Source organism: Eubalaena glacialis, chromosome 16 (genome assembly GCF_028564815.1).
Source record: "Eubalaena glacialis isolate mEubGla1 chromosome 16, mEubGla1.1.hap2.+ XY, whole genome shotgun sequence".
NCBI classification, from domain to species: Eukaryota; Metazoa; Chordata; class Mammalia; order Artiodactyla; family Balaenidae; genus Eubalaena; species Eubalaena glacialis.
This window is the reverse complement of record NC_083731.1, coordinates 68,998,577-69,013,607: the sequence shown is the minus strand read 5'-3', so window position 1 is coordinate 69,013,607 and position 15,031 is coordinate 68,998,577. Positions and strand designations below refer to the sequence as shown.

The 15,031-nt window shown below is 46.6% G+C and overlaps 1 protein-coding gene across 3 annotated transcripts; it reads right to left on the bottom strand.

The window, feature by feature from the left end:
- Positions 1–885: 885 nt before the first annotated feature.
- CBY2 (chibby family member 2) lies at positions 886–12,146 on the bottom strand. 3 transcript variants are annotated; one of them, XM_061171166.1, is made up of 3 exons: positions 12,072–12,146; positions 11,681–11,761; positions 886–2,088 (listed from the first exon to the last, which is right to left on the bottom strand). In XM_061171166.1, exons 1-3 carry the CDS (start codon positions 12,144–12,146, stop codon positions 886–888), a joined length of 1,359 nt encoding a protein of 452 aa, XP_061027149.1. The 3 variants fall into 3 exon arrangements, with proteins under 3 accessions (XP_061027149.1, XP_061027150.1, XP_061027151.1); XM_061171167.1 differs by lacking the exon at positions 11,681–11,761; XM_061171168.1 differs by lacking the exons at positions 11,681–11,761; positions 12,072–12,146 and adding an exon at positions 10,960–11,013.
- Between the last annotated feature and the right edge of the window lie 2,885 nt (positions 12,147–15,031).

Genomic DNA, 15,031 nt, shown 5'->3' with positions numbered 1-15,031 from the left:
GCAAGAAGGACAGGAGAAAGAGGAGGAAAACAAGGAAGGAAAAAGGGAGGAAATGAAAAACAGATGATAATGAAGGCTGAGGTAAGGAAGAGACAAGAGAAAAAAGAAGAAAAGGAAGCCAGATTCATAACTGCCAAAACTTGGAAGTAGCCAAGAAGTCCTTCAGTAGGTGAATGGATAAACACACTGCAGTAAATTCAGACAGTGGAACAGCATTCAGCATTAAAAAGAAACGAGCTGTCAAGCCATGAAAAGACATGGCTTAGACTTAAATGCCTGCTGCTGAAAAGCCTGCCTACTGTTACGATTCCAACTATATGACACTCTAGAAAAGGCAAAACCATGGGGACAGTAAAAAGATCAGTGGTTGCCAGGGGTGGGAGGCAGGGAAGGATGAACAGGCAGAGCACAGAGGAGTTCTAGGGCAGTGAATATACTCTGTATACGCTCTGTTCCATCCCATAGAATGAACCCACCCAGAGTGAACCCCAATGTGAACCATGGCTTTGGGTGACAATGATGTGTCAATGTAGGTTCATCAGTTGTAACAAGTGTGCCCTCTGGCGGAGGATGTTGACAGCGGGGAGGCTGCGGGTTGGTGTGTGGGGTAGAGGGTATGTGGGAAATCTCTGTACTTTCTGCTCCATTTTCCTGTGAGCCTGCAAGTGCTCAAAACAAAGAAAAATGAGAAAGAAGGCAGAGCAGCACGCGCGGTTAGCGGCCCTAGCCTCCTACGCCTTTATTGCTTCTCTGAGTTGACCAGGCCACTCGTTCTGCTCTTGCACGGGCACCAGCTGGTGGAGGCAGGCGAGGCGACAACGGGAAGGCGGGCGATGCCGTTTGGTGGCCCAGCTCGGGGCTTCGGTGCGGCTCGGACGGGGAGCCTCAGACCCTGCTGGGCTTCTTGGGGTTGTTGTTCTTGGTCGGCATGAAGGCGTACAGCTCCTCGATGAGCATCTCCATCCGGGCGGTGACCTCGGTCACCGTGTCGATGACCAGCTTCTGCTGCAGCTTCAGCTTGTTGTTCTCCCACAGCGCCTTGCTCTCCTCCTGGAAAATCCTGTGCTCCTCGCGCAGCACGTGCAGGGCCCGGTTCTCCTCCTGCAGGGCCCGGTTCTCCTCCTGCAGGTTCTGGTTCTCCTCGCGGAGGGCCTGCAGCGCCTGGCTCATCTCCCGCAGCAGCTCCAGGGACTGGCCGCCGTCGGGCAGGCCCGGGCCCGCCTTGCCTGCCTCCTCCCTGGGCTGCCCGGACAGGTTGCTGAGCATCTCGCGCAGGGCCCGGAGCGTCTTGGAGTCCTCCTGCGGGCCCTGGTGGGCCTTGGGCTCCTCGAAGGGGGAGGAGAGGCCCGCGCCCTGGTCCGGCAGCAGCCCGTGGGGCGCCTCCTGGGGCGAGGGGGCCGGTTTGATCTCGGTCGAGGCCGCCTGCTCGTCCGGCGGGGCCCAGTAGGCCTTCCTCTGCTCCAGCAGCTGCTGCAGGGCCCGGTTCTCCTCCCGGAGGAGCTGCAGGGTGCTGCTCTCCCGGCCGCGGTGCACCTGCAGCTCCGGGTCCTTCTTCACCGCCTCCAGGGACGAGGCGTTGTCCCTGCGCAGTAGCGGCGAGGAGGCCCGGCCGTCCTCGCGGCCCAGCGCGGCCTGGCGCTCCTCCCATAAGGCCTGCAGGATCTGGTTCTCCTCGCGGAGCGCGCGGTTCTCCGCGCGCAGGGACTTGTTCTCCGCGCGCAGGGGCTTGTTCTCCTCCTGCCGCAGGCACTCCTTGGCCAGCCTCTTGTGGTGCAGCTTGTGGTGGAGGGACGAGGACGGGGAGAAGTAGGGGGGCTGCAGGCGACAGTTCTCACTCACCCACCGCCCGTCCTGGAAGACGAACGTCTCGTCGCTGAGCTGCACGCGGGGCGGGTCGTAGTCCAGCGCCAGGTCCGCCTGGGAGGTGGGGCTTTCCATGGGGTCCAGGGGCACGGAGGGGAAGCGGTCCGGCGGGTAGGAGTGCTGGCTGACCGCCCGGCGGCTCAGCCTGGGCAGGGCGGCCTGCCTGGCGCAGTGCGGGGTGGGGTACAAGTTGTGGAGCCTCAGGAAGGGCTCGGCTGTACCCCTCTGCGGGAGAGAACAGGGAAGCCCAGAGTTAGCGAAGGAGCAGACGCACCCGAGGCTGGCTGACCGCATGAGAGGCCGGGAGACCCCACAAGAAACCCAGTCTGGGGGTCTGGACTGGCCACAGAGGGCGCTTTTGCGCTTGGCCTCTTGGGTTCCTCGCGAGGAAATGACATTGATCCTCGTTATTCACGGTTCTATAAAGTCCCGCGAACACAGCATTCGCGACTACTGTACCATTGCTCCGAAGAGACGCACGGCGTTAAGTTCCTGCTAGCCTCTGGTCACATTTTCCTCAACCAATCAATAAATAACTTTGTCTGCTGTTGAAAGACACCTTATTTAAAATGTACTTTTGATTCATTACATTGAACTTGCGGTCAACAGCACTGTGCCTCATGCGGGAAGGAAGCTTACCTAGCAGGTGTTTTCTCTGTAAGGCACATCACATCACTGCCTTCTTGTGCTTAGGACGACTAGACAGCACTGCAGCGCTATGCTTGAGGGCCATTTTAGACAGTGAAATCACCAACAAAAAGCACAAGAGTGTGAAAACAGTGACACTAAATAAACTGTGAAAAGGACACTATTTTACAGTCTGAGAGCTGAAACAAGAAGGCACCTCCAACTGGAAATGTGTGCATCAGGTAACTCAAATTTTTCATCATTCTGTGCATGTCTATGAATAATCACGAAAGTGAGACGAGTATTGATTTTGGGGTTGCAAACTAATTTTAGTGAAAAAAATTTAGGCAAATTCACAAATATGGAATCCATGAATAATGAGAATCAAGAATATATCATGGAGGATAAAGGCATCGATACTGGAGTCAACCAACTGTTTGAGTCCTCGCCCCATTATTTGATTAGTTACAAGAACACGGACAAATTATGTGAGCTTTAGTTAGCACGCTTTCAAACTGGGATAACTGCACCTACTGCCTTGCCTCATAGAAATATTTTAGGATTAAAAGAGGTAATGTATGAAAGCACTAAGCATGGGTTCTGGCACACTTCTGTCACCCTAGAGGAAGAATAAACACTGTTCTCCAGCTACCGGAGCTGTAGATGTGTCCCCACAATTGGCATCACCCAACAGCCACTCACATTGTCCCAAATGGCAGTGCTACTGGTAAGTCCCACCTTCTTCCTGGCCCCATTCAGGCTTATCCTCCACTCTTAGCCATCCCTGATAGCAGCCCCTTTAACACCAACCAACATGGTGCTAAGCTTAAAACAGAGTCCAGCTGATAATTTTGGAAAGGAAGGGCACCATCACAGACATATCACCGAGCAATGGGAGTTCAACATGTGGCAGTGAAGACATCAAAGGATACCAAGGGATTCATACAGAGGAATTCATGATGGTGGCCATGCACCTCAAAACCACCACATAAAAAGAGGATCAGAGCCACAGAGCTTAAACCCAACAAACCACTGTCACACTTCTCAATACAGAAGAAGAATCTGAGTGAGTTTTAAATGCAGATTTTGGAGCCTTTACTTACAAGACTGATTCACTCATTCACTCATCCATCTGTATTTCTAACCAGCTCCCTCAGGTGATTCTGGCTTCCGGTGGTCAGAACTGCTCTGAGCCAGGTAGAACGCAGTTTGCTCAGGTAAGGGTTACACCAGGGCTGAAGGCCAAGGGGTCAAGACTGGGGTCACACAGATGCTCATCCTGGTTCCGCTGCTGATGGGCAGCGTGAAACTAGAGAGCTCTCACCCTCTCTGAGACCCAGATTTTCACTAGTACAAAAGAGAGTCAGACTCTGTGATCTTAAAGGCACCACCTTCCAACACTGAAAGTCAGCAAATTGTACCTGTAAAATGGAAATAATAACACGTGCCCTGCTTAGTTCACAACACCGTTGTGAGGATTAAATGAGATAATGAATGCAAAAGTGTTTTTTAAACTGCCAGGTGCCATAGAAATGTAAGTGTTTTTAAAACTGCCAGGTGCCATCTTACATGTAAGAGATGTAAATGTAAGGTATTGTTACCAAGAAAAGGAGATTTCACTAATGGAGGAATTCTGAGATGAATTCAAAAAGCAGTGAACAAGTGGGACGCATCCTGGAGAAGAGGTAACAATTGCAGCAATGAATTTAAATAAAAATAAGATCATGAGAGCTGCTTCTAAATACACCAAAAGCATTTATTTCATCCAAGTACATTGCAATGCTCTCCAAATATTAATTTCTCGTTTCTTAGGTTATTTCCAAAATTTTACAGATAGAGAAGATGGAAAACAAGTCAGGTTATTCACATTATATATATAGGCATATATAGAGATATATAATTTGTACAGCGTATAAAGCTGGTTAGAATTCTTTCAGACCCAAAGAGCTAGATAAATAGAAGGCATGATTCTATGCTATTAACTTTCCAATAAGCACGTCATTAACTTTGTAAGGTTGTGCTTAATCTTCCAGAGAGCGAGGGTGCAGGGACATTCTGCAATCAGAACCTTATTTACTTTAAATAAATCCAGCCTCCATGGTGTTCATCTTTCTCAATGGGAGAAGCACAATGGCTCTTGTGGCTGAACCTGTGATCAGAATGAACCCCACTGTGAAGAGCCCAGACCGTTTTCTTATAAATTTAAGGTGCCTTGATCCCAGACTGGGAAGATTAGCCAAGGTCAATAAGGAGTAAATCTTGAGAGGTCCTCTTCATCCTCCAAGGATGAAGCACTACAGGACTCCATCCCAGCAGTAATATCCTGCTCTTGAAGATATTACTATGGAAAATGTAGTTTTAGTCAATGATGTGTATACCCATCAAGAGAAAGAAAGGGAAGAAGTTGTGTGCTACTGAATTCATTTAATCTTCACGACACTGATTTAATAAGGTGTTATTATTCCCATTTTACAGATGGAGAAACTGAAACTCAGAGAAGTTAAATAACCAGCACCAGTTCACTCAGTAAGTCACAAATCCAGTTCTGGCTCCCTGAACTTATATATGTGAAGCACACGTGTAGGAAATCTCCATGAATTAAGCAAAGGACTTTCACTACTTGGGGACTTTTTATTATGGAAAATTTCAAACATACACAAAAAGAGAGAGGATAGTCTAATAAATTTCCATGTACCCAGCTTCAGCAGTTATCAAATCAAGGCCACACTTGCTTCATCTATACCTTCATCCAATTCCAGAACCACTCCCCTGCCGCTGGGTTATTTCAAAGCAAAGTATAGACATTGTGCTGTTTTATCCATAGATACATCAATGCGTATTTCTTTTAACAAAACCACAATACCATTATCTTCCCTTTAAAATTTAACAATGATCCCTTAATATCAACAAATACTGATTCAAATTTCCCCAACTCTCTCATTTCTTTTTTATGATTGATTTCTATCAGAAAGATACTCTTCCTGATCCAGGTGAACAACCAAAGAGAAACCTCTAGTGCTTTATACCTGTTCATAGTATCCTTGATGGCCTTTAAATCATCCTACTCAGTCAGCTGCCTTTATTTTATATCCATATCCTGAACTGGGTACCCAAGGGATTTTCAACTATCCCCTAAACACAAAGGCACTAAATAAAAACTTAACATGTGGGTGGCGGATCCCTAGCTATGGACGATTTGGGTATTTGGGCCCTTGTCCTTACCCATGCCATTGGGTGACCTCGGTTACATCCTCTAACCCTCTGACCTTGGCTTCCACTTCTGTACAATGAAAGGTCAGTAGCATTATCTCTAATATCCTCTTGTCTAACTTCCTCTGGTGGAAGGGATCCATGTTTATAAACTGGCACCACTATGGCCCCAGCAGTCCTCTTTTATCAACCTAGCTGACATCATGTCCCCTCCCTTAAATGACCAACACTTTCCAAGCAAGTCCTGTGCTGTCTCTGTTCCATGCCCATGCACCTAATCCAGAAAATACTGATGGACTGATAGGTCTCCTTTACCTCCTTAACCAAGAGACCAAACCCTCCTCTTATGACTAAGTCCTTCTATCCTTCCTCTTATCCCCAGACAGGACCCAGAAGGTGGCCAAGTCCAGCATTGCCTCATGGCCTAGTTTCTTAGATAAAACACTTAAATACTGTAAAAATTTTAATAGTCATATATTTATTTTAATGGGTATTAGAAAAATATACCTATTTTATCAAACCCACAATCCTATGGATAGGATTAAGATGAGGCTAAAGTAGAGCAGCATCTTTTCTTTTTCTGAAAATAAGACCATCTAAGGGAAAATACTAAATATACAGGATTTCAGATATGCCAAGAATCATGCTTAAACTCTGGGAAGGCATTGAGGCAAGACAAATTCTTTCTTTCCCATATTTCCCTGATTCCAATCAGACCTACCTGGACTTAGCCCTCCAAGGAAATCTCTTTCTTGGCCTTGTGAAAACTTCTCACCCTAATCTATTCCCACTCTAAACATTCTTGCACCAAATCACATTTATGTCAATGAATCAACTAACATTAATTTGGCATCTGTTCTCAGGGACCTTCCAATCAATTTGAAAATCAATGCATAGCAACCATTATTTCTTGGTGTAAGTGAGGGAGGTTGATGTGCAGCAAGCATTAATTCTGGCAGTAAAGTATGGGGAACAGGGGACTGGACATCATAAAACTGAAAAGAGTCCTGGCTCTGTGCTGTATGAGTGCATGGCCTTTACAAAATCACTTAATTTCTCTGCCTCAGTTTCCATATCTAGGAAATGTGGATGCTAGCATGATTCAGAGCCACCCCCTATGTTTGTGCAGGCTGTACAATGCCCAACTCTAGAGGGTGCCATTCACAACTGGTGTTACAGTGCACAACCTGTGCAACCATCCACAGCAGCTTTACTAACATCTGCCCTATTTATTTCAGACGCTTTGTTGTAGAGTTCAAAAATAAAAGGAGAATATGTGACATCTTCTTTGTTTATAGAGAGCTACAGACATGCAAGAATGGTTACTGTGGATTCAGAAGAGAAGTTGCTTAGCATTTCCTTCGATTGTATAGAGCAAGGAAAAGGAAGTAACACTGAATGACTATTATGTGATGATATGCTAACTGATTTCCATAGTCATAGGTAATATCTTACTGAAAAGAGCTACCATGGTTCTACCAAAGATCACATAGCCAGCAAGGGTTTAAAACCAGGATATCTGACTCCGAACTGCAGGCTCATTCTAGCTCTTTATAATGCCCAGATATTTTATTTTGCATGTGTGTTGTTATCATTCCTTTGCAGTGATTCTTGTATATCTTGTCCCATCTTGTCCCCAGATGAATAAATTGTAATTATCTGAGCACAATGACCCATCCCTTACTTTTTTTGACATCCCTAGTCCTGGAAGTTAGAACAACACATTTCACATACAGTGAAGGTGTAATGAGTCCTTGCCAATGCACTGATCAACTAAAGTGCACTGAAAGGTAAGGAGGAGATATCAGATTGAACTACACAAAACTGTTAACATTATACTATTTTTGGCCCTCAAAAGTGGTGATTTTGTTTGCCTTAATATTTTTAGTCTATTTAGGAAAGCGGTATCCACATTTCAATTCACATTTTTAAAATGCAGAGCTGTTACATCAGGGGGTTTTCCCCATGTCCATCTACACAGTCCCTAAAGGAAGCTGCCCTCTGCACACAAGCATGCTGGTTATCCACACTGCCATCTTGAACCTATAATCCAATGAGGCTAGAGGTCTTAAATTCCCAGTAGCTTTGGGCTTAAAAGTCCCATCTTTGACTGCTCTTGTGAAAGTCACTTAACTTCTCTGAATGTCACCTCTAAAATGAACCCCAATGTAGCTGTTCTACCTAGTTCCTGGTGGTGTTGTGAGACGCTAAGAAAGTGGTCGGTAAGCTGTCATAAAGACCAAACAGGGGCTTCCAGGGCGGCCCAGTGGTTAAGACTCCGCACTTCCAATGCAGGGGGCGCGGGTTCGATCCCTGCTCGGGGAATTAAGATCCCACATGCCGCGCAGCCAAAATATTTAAAAAAAAAAAAAAAAGACCAAACAGATAGCCAGTTCTACTAGTAAAGCTTAAACATTCCTGGCCTAAAACACTATAGCAAATGCTGAATGTATTTCTTTACAAAAGGACTTTCCAAAAAGTGAGCATCTGAGCTAAGCGAACCCTCGAGGTACCTGAGGTAAAAAATCCCAGGCCCCCTTAGCCGATGTTTGAAGCCAGCTCCTCCTTGGTGGGTCTCCTCAACCAGTGGTATCACTGGGTTGGTTTCATGGGCTAAACTAATCTGTCCTTGGTGTCGTTGAGCCCCGCCAAGAGGTCTGGGCCAAGGAAAAGCCCCTGGAACACCCCCGAAAGTTCTCTTCAGCCTAGGAGGCGGAGTCTACGGCAGCATGATCCAAGCCCCCAAAGAAGCCTGGCCTGGTTTCCCCATGAAGGAAAGGACGGTCTCTTCCTTGACCTGTGGGAAATGCCCTCACATGTGGATGCAGACCCAGTAGGTGGGAGAGGAAAAGGGGGGCTTCCTCATGAAAGAATGGGATACGAGAAAGGATGCAGGAGGGGAAGACAAATGGCCATGGCGCTCATCATACCTTCCATCTGGCTTTGTTAGGAAGGTGACCAAGAGACTCTGCCCTCAAGGGCAATGTGCCCCCAGTTGTGACCTAAGTAAGATGCATTAGTGCTGAGGATCCAGGAAGGGCCCTGGGCACCAACATCTCCCTCACAGGTGCCTGAATCCCGCCTATGGTTGGGAATCCGTCCTTAACATCAGGCCTGGCCTTCTCCCTGGCATCTCTTTTTTAAATGCATTTGGTCCTAGAAGGAAAATGCATGAAATCACCAACTATGTGCTTCTATCAGATCACCAGCCTTGTGCGTGGCAAGTGGAGACCGTGGAGGAGGAGTAGCCAGTGGAAGGGCGGGCAGGGCAAAGGCAAAGGAGAGGTGATAAGACCAAAGTCTCTTTCTGATGCTAAGGGGTGCCTGAGGAACAGGACTCTGAGTGGGACCTTCTGGGGAGGAATTTCTGGGGTTGCTGGCCTCCTATCTAAATAGTTCGGGAACAGGACTAGACAATGACTAGCCAGTTTAGCTGACATGCGCTGAGGTTCTCTCCACTCCTGGAGAAGTATGGCTACGACAGACCAGAAGAGAGGTCCAAATGCTCCCAGCAGACTTCAAGCCTGTTGACCAAGTTTTTTAAAGCCCTACTTTGCCAGCATTACTGAGGGTTACGGTCAGAGAGCATTCAACCATCTGGGGTTACTTTTCAAGCATGTGAAGTTGAGAGGCCCAGAATGCTGGAAGGAAAAGCCAGATCCGCCACTAATTTTCAGACCAGGTTGACAAGGCTGAGTCTCATTATCATATTTTTAAATTAACTCCGTTCCCGAGCACCATGAGAAAGTCAATGTTGGTTTTAATAAATGCGAACAGATAAGAGGATAATTCACAGGTCAGTGTGATTGATTTTGATAGAATCATAACACTAACAGCAAAGAGGATAAAGATGTCATCTGTCATGTATCTGGTAGTTTTAGCTAATTGTTTAACACACAATCTTCTGAAATCTTCCTCCTAACACTTATTCAAATTGGTAGAGATACAGGCATCGTTGGTGGATTCCATAGCTTCTGAAGAACAAACCCAAACAAAGGGGACCGAGAAGAGGCAACAGCGAGGGATGAGGGGGGCCCTGGAAGGTGCTGTGGGAGCTCATTCTGACCTGGTATAGATCCTTCATTAATGATCTCACAGGAAACAGTGCCTTTATGAAACTCACAGATAGCGCTCACTGGGGAAATGGGAATGCTGGTGAGAACTGAATCATTATGTACAAAAGGAACCAGGAGGGCAGAGAGCTTGGGCAGGAAGTAACATTGATGGCTGGCAAGTTAATGTGTTGGAGGGATATAGATCAGAAAACACAAATGTTTAATGTGAGGAAGAAAAACTGGAAATCAATAAGACCCGAAAAGACCTAAGGGTGAAACAAAGAGTGAATCATAGGCATTTGCAATGTAAATGAGAAGCGCCAGGCATGATTGGGAGCTGGGAGGCCAGAGGTACTTTCTGGAAACACAGAGCTGCTGCTGCAATCCCTTTCCCCAATGAATGGGCTCAGCCTCAAAACGAAGCAGAATGTGGCAGATACATGCAGGGAGCTCAAGGTAGGCGGTGACGATGGGCGGAGAAGAGGCACCATCTCTTAAGAGCAAGGGAAGAAGCAGGTGGCATGTGCCCAGCTTGCGGCACAGCAGAGGAAGTGGGCACTGACCTGGCTTCAAGCCTCTAACTCCAGCTCTGCCATTACTAGTGGGCTTCCTAGGGTTCCCGGTTCCCGTTCCTATACAATCTCTCCCTCGCAATGCATGGCCCAGTGCTGCCACATGATCAAATCAGTGCTCAATCTCCCTTCCTCCCCTTGTTGTTTGTTTTGTTTTGTTTTTGTTTGTTTGGCCACACCATGCAGCATGAGGGATCTTAGTCCCCCGACCAGGGATCGAACCCATGCCCCCTGCAGTGGAAGCGCAGAGTCTTAACCAATGGACCACCAGGGAAGTCCCCCTTCCTCCCCTTGTTAACCAGATCAGTCCTCCCAGTGCTGCCAGCTGTAACCATCTCACCTGGGGAGGTCCAGTCAGCACACTGGTCCCTCTCACAGCTCTAGCGATGGCCCAGTTCAGATCCTCTAAACTTATAGACGCCCCCTTCACCCCGAGCACCAGCCTAGAGTACCCTGCCAGGTGTCTGGAACCTGCCGCAGGAACCTGCCAAGGGGTGTACCCATGAGGCACATCTGCCCATGTGCCCAGGTAGCAGGTGTCCTCTAATTTCATGCTCTCCAAGATCCCAGGATGCCCACTGGCGAGCAATCCTGTTCCTACACATCCCTGGACAGAGCTTTCAGATAGTTACCTCTGCATTGGATTCCTCCACCCTACATTTTAGCCCCTCTGGTTGCACTGCCATGATCTTCCAACAGGGCCTTAGGTGACTCTGGAGAAGCAAGGCTGCCCCCTTTGTGACACAGCAGTAGGAACAATCCAATCGGGAGGACCCCTCCCAGGAAACAGCTGCTTAGCAGGAAGAGAACTGAGAATCTCCAGCCTGTCATCCGTTCATTGGCCTCCATTCTGAACCCCTCAGGCCCACCCCTCTTACACTCTCTCTGTCTTTGGTGTACAGCAGGCCTTCATTCTCTTGACCCCTCCGCATGACCCTGTACCCCTCAGCCCATATCCTAGGTTCATGGATTCAGTCGTAGGCTTTTGATTGCAAGTCTCAGTTCTAATTCTGCCCCCATAAATCCAGAGTAGTTGCACAACAGCTAGCACCAAAAGATCTAATTTTGAAAAGACTGGCTTATTTCCGAGAGTCACAGAAGCGTCAAGTGGTAGGGCTGGAAGGTCTTCCCAGATCACCTAACCCACCCCCCTCATTCGAGGGATGAGAAACCCAAGACGCAGAGTGACTAAGTGGCCTCCCCCAGGTACACAGCTGGCTGGCAGCTGACCTAGAACTAGAATCTGAGGCCCTGGCTACTCTGCTCCTTCTATGACATACTGCTAGAGTTTTGACAGAGGAGGGCTATTCTGGCTAAAACTGAGATGTTGCATCCTTCTGTGATTATCCCTACCTGAGGTAGAACCACATTTATTGGAATTTCTAGGCTTTCAGATTTGGTATCTCTTTTTCTTGTAAAATTTGGCCTTGAGTGCTGTGGAAAAGAGAAAATAAGTAGATTTCTGCTTCCCAGCCAATCCTCTGGGCCTCAACTTCTCACCTGAAAAACAGAGGACTTTTTACTACTCACTTATCCCCTCTTGTTAATTATGTACGTTATGAAAATCTGAGTCTGAAAGAATGTGAAGATGATATCTGATACGATGCTTTATCAGTCTCTGAACAGAAATTAAGACAGGTATTATAGTTGATGGAAAAGCTTTCTGAAAGTCTGTGGAGCAGAGATACTGATACCTACTACTTTTTCTAAAATTATTATTTCTATCTCAAGTAAAAAGCCATACCAATGTTAGGTGCCAGGTATAGGTCCTATGCAGAAGTTGGTCACCAAAACACTCAGAACATTCCAGGGGTGACATCACAAAACAATATGGTGTTTTTCAAGGCTCATGGTCTCTCTCTGAGCATGACAGGTGGGAATGAGGCATCTGATGGTCAGCAAGAGCTCACCCTGGTTGTGTCCACACGGCCGGTCAAGGTCGGTGTGACACACAATAGCCCAAACACGGGACCCCAGTTTGGTCATCCTGGCTGACATTTACATCCCCACTGCCAGGCTGGGCCGAGACCACTATCCTCTCTCCAGGGGTGGCATCTTCTACTTGGATTACTCAAGAAGGAAGAAACCCAGACCAAGAGAAAGAATGTAGTCTGAGATGTTTTTTGACACCAATCTATTCTTCAGTTCTCTGACACCAGTTGGATGTCCTATAATTCAATTCTGACACACCCTACCTGGAGTTGGTGCCAGATCCCATGAGTTAAAGGGCTCAGTCCCACAAAACTGCTCCCACTTCAGATGCCAGTGACAAGTCTTGGGCCACCAGTACTTCTAACTAACCAGCTATAAATCAGAGGCTCCCAGTTTTGATGATTTGCTAGAAGAGCTCAAAGAACTCAGGAAAACACTTTACTTACAAATACAGGTTTTGGGTTTTTTTTTTTTTTTAAATAAAACATACAGCTCAGGAACAGCCAAATGGAAAAGATGCTTAAGGCAAGGTAAGAGGGGAGAGGGAGGCGGAGCTTCCATACCCAACAGGGCACACAACCCTCCCTGCATCTTCATGTGCTCCCCAACTCGGAAGCTCTCCAAACCCTGTCGTTTAGAGGTTTTTATGGATGTTTCATTATATGGTCATGATTGATTATTTCATTGGCCTTTGGTGATTGAATAATAAAAGATACATCTATCAGTCAAGAAATCCCAAGGGTTTTAAGTTACTCTGTGCCAGGAACTGGGAACAAAGACCAAACATATATTTTTATTAGACCATATGTAGAAACTACTGACACCTGGGCTTCACGAAAGGGACAGCCTAGTTCCCCGGCCTCAATTCTGTCAAATCATTTGCCCCTAGAGGCTGCCAGTGGGAGCCCTCCTATGTACCTTAAGTCTCCCGTTAGGCAGGGAACTCCAACCCCACACTATTATGCCACATGCAGGGAAAGAAGTGGTGGACCAGGGTCACTGTAACAACCCACCGGAAGCTCTGGGACACAAGTTACATGCAAGCCTCGCTTTAAGAAAATCCAGTGTACAAAAAAATCAAAGACATACATATGCAAAAACCAAGAAAGTAATTAATCACATTATCAAAGAATTTCTCATTTTCAATGGGAACTTCTCCTAGGGTTTCTTTTTTAATTTTTATTTTATTTCTTAATTGTGGTTACAAACACAAACATTAAATTTTCCATCTTAGGGACTTCCCTGGTGGTGTAGTGGTTAAGAATCCACCTGCCAATGCAGGGGACACGGGTTCGAGCCCTGGTCCGGGAAGATCCCACATGCCGCGGAGCAACTAAGCCCATGTGCCACAACTACTGAGCCCACATGCCACAACTACTGAAGCCCACATGCCTAGAGCCCATGCTCTGCAACAAGAGAAGCCACCACAATGAGAAACCTGCGCACCACAACGAAGAGTAGCCCTTGCTCGCTGCAACTAAAGAAAGCCCGCACGCAGCAACGAGACCCAACGCAGTCAAAAATAAGTAAATAAATAAATAAATTTATTTAAAAAAATTTTTTTTTCCATCTTAAACATTTTCGAGTATACAGTCCAGGAGTGCCAAGTACATCCACATTGCTGTGCAATGGATCTCTAGAACTTTTTCATCTTGCAAAACTGAAACTCTATGACCATTAAACACTACCTCCTCTCCCACCTACCCCCAGCCCTGGGAAACCACCTTTCCACTTTCTATTTCTATGATTTTGACCTCTTTAGATACCTCATATGAGTGGAATCATATAGTATTTGTCCTTTTGTGACTGGCTTACTTAATTTAGCATCATGTCCTCAAAAAACCTCCATTTGGGGGCATGTGACAGGATCTCCTTTTTTTAAGCTGCATAATATTTCTTTGTGTTTATATACCACACATTTTATTTTATTTCTTTATCCATTCATTCATTGATGAACATTTGGGTTGCTTCCACCTCTTGACTATTGTGAATAATGCTGCAATGAACATGAGTGTGCAAAGATCTCTTTGAGATCCTGCTTTTAATTCTTTTGGATATATACACAGAAGTAGGATTGCTGGATCATATGTAGTTTTATTTTTAATTTTTTGAGGAACCTCTATACTGTTTTCCACACCAGCTGTACCATCATTTCCACCAACAGTGCACAAGGGTTCCCATTTTTCCACATCCTCATTGACACTTGTTTTCTCTTTCTCCAAGTGTTTCTATAAGTGATTAACTCCCACACTGCCTGAAAACACAATTCGGTTTTTCCTTAAACACACACCTCATGGAAGCACCTGCACATGCACCTCTGAGGCTGAGCTGCAAAGACTAAACAGAGAGGGAAGTGGCTGTATTCATTTCCTAGGACCATGCGCAAAGGACCATGAACCGAATGGCTTAAAACAACGGAAATGCATTGTCTCCCAGTTCTGGAGGCTGGAGATCCAAAATCAAGGTATTGGCAAGACCAGGCTCTCTCGGAAACCTGTAGGGGAGAACCTTCCTCGCCTCTCTCCGAGCGTCTGAAGGCTGCTGGCAGTCCTTGGCCTGCCTTGATTGCACTGCAGTGCTTCAGTCTGTGCCTATGGCATCAGATGGCGCTCTCCCCCGTGGGTCTGTATCTGTTCTCGTCTTAAGAGGGCACCAACCATATGGGACTAAGGCCCACCCTACTGTTGTATAACCTCATCTTAACTAACTACATCTGCAATGACCCTCTTTCCAAATAAGATTACATTCGGAGGTACTGGGGGTTCTGCCTTC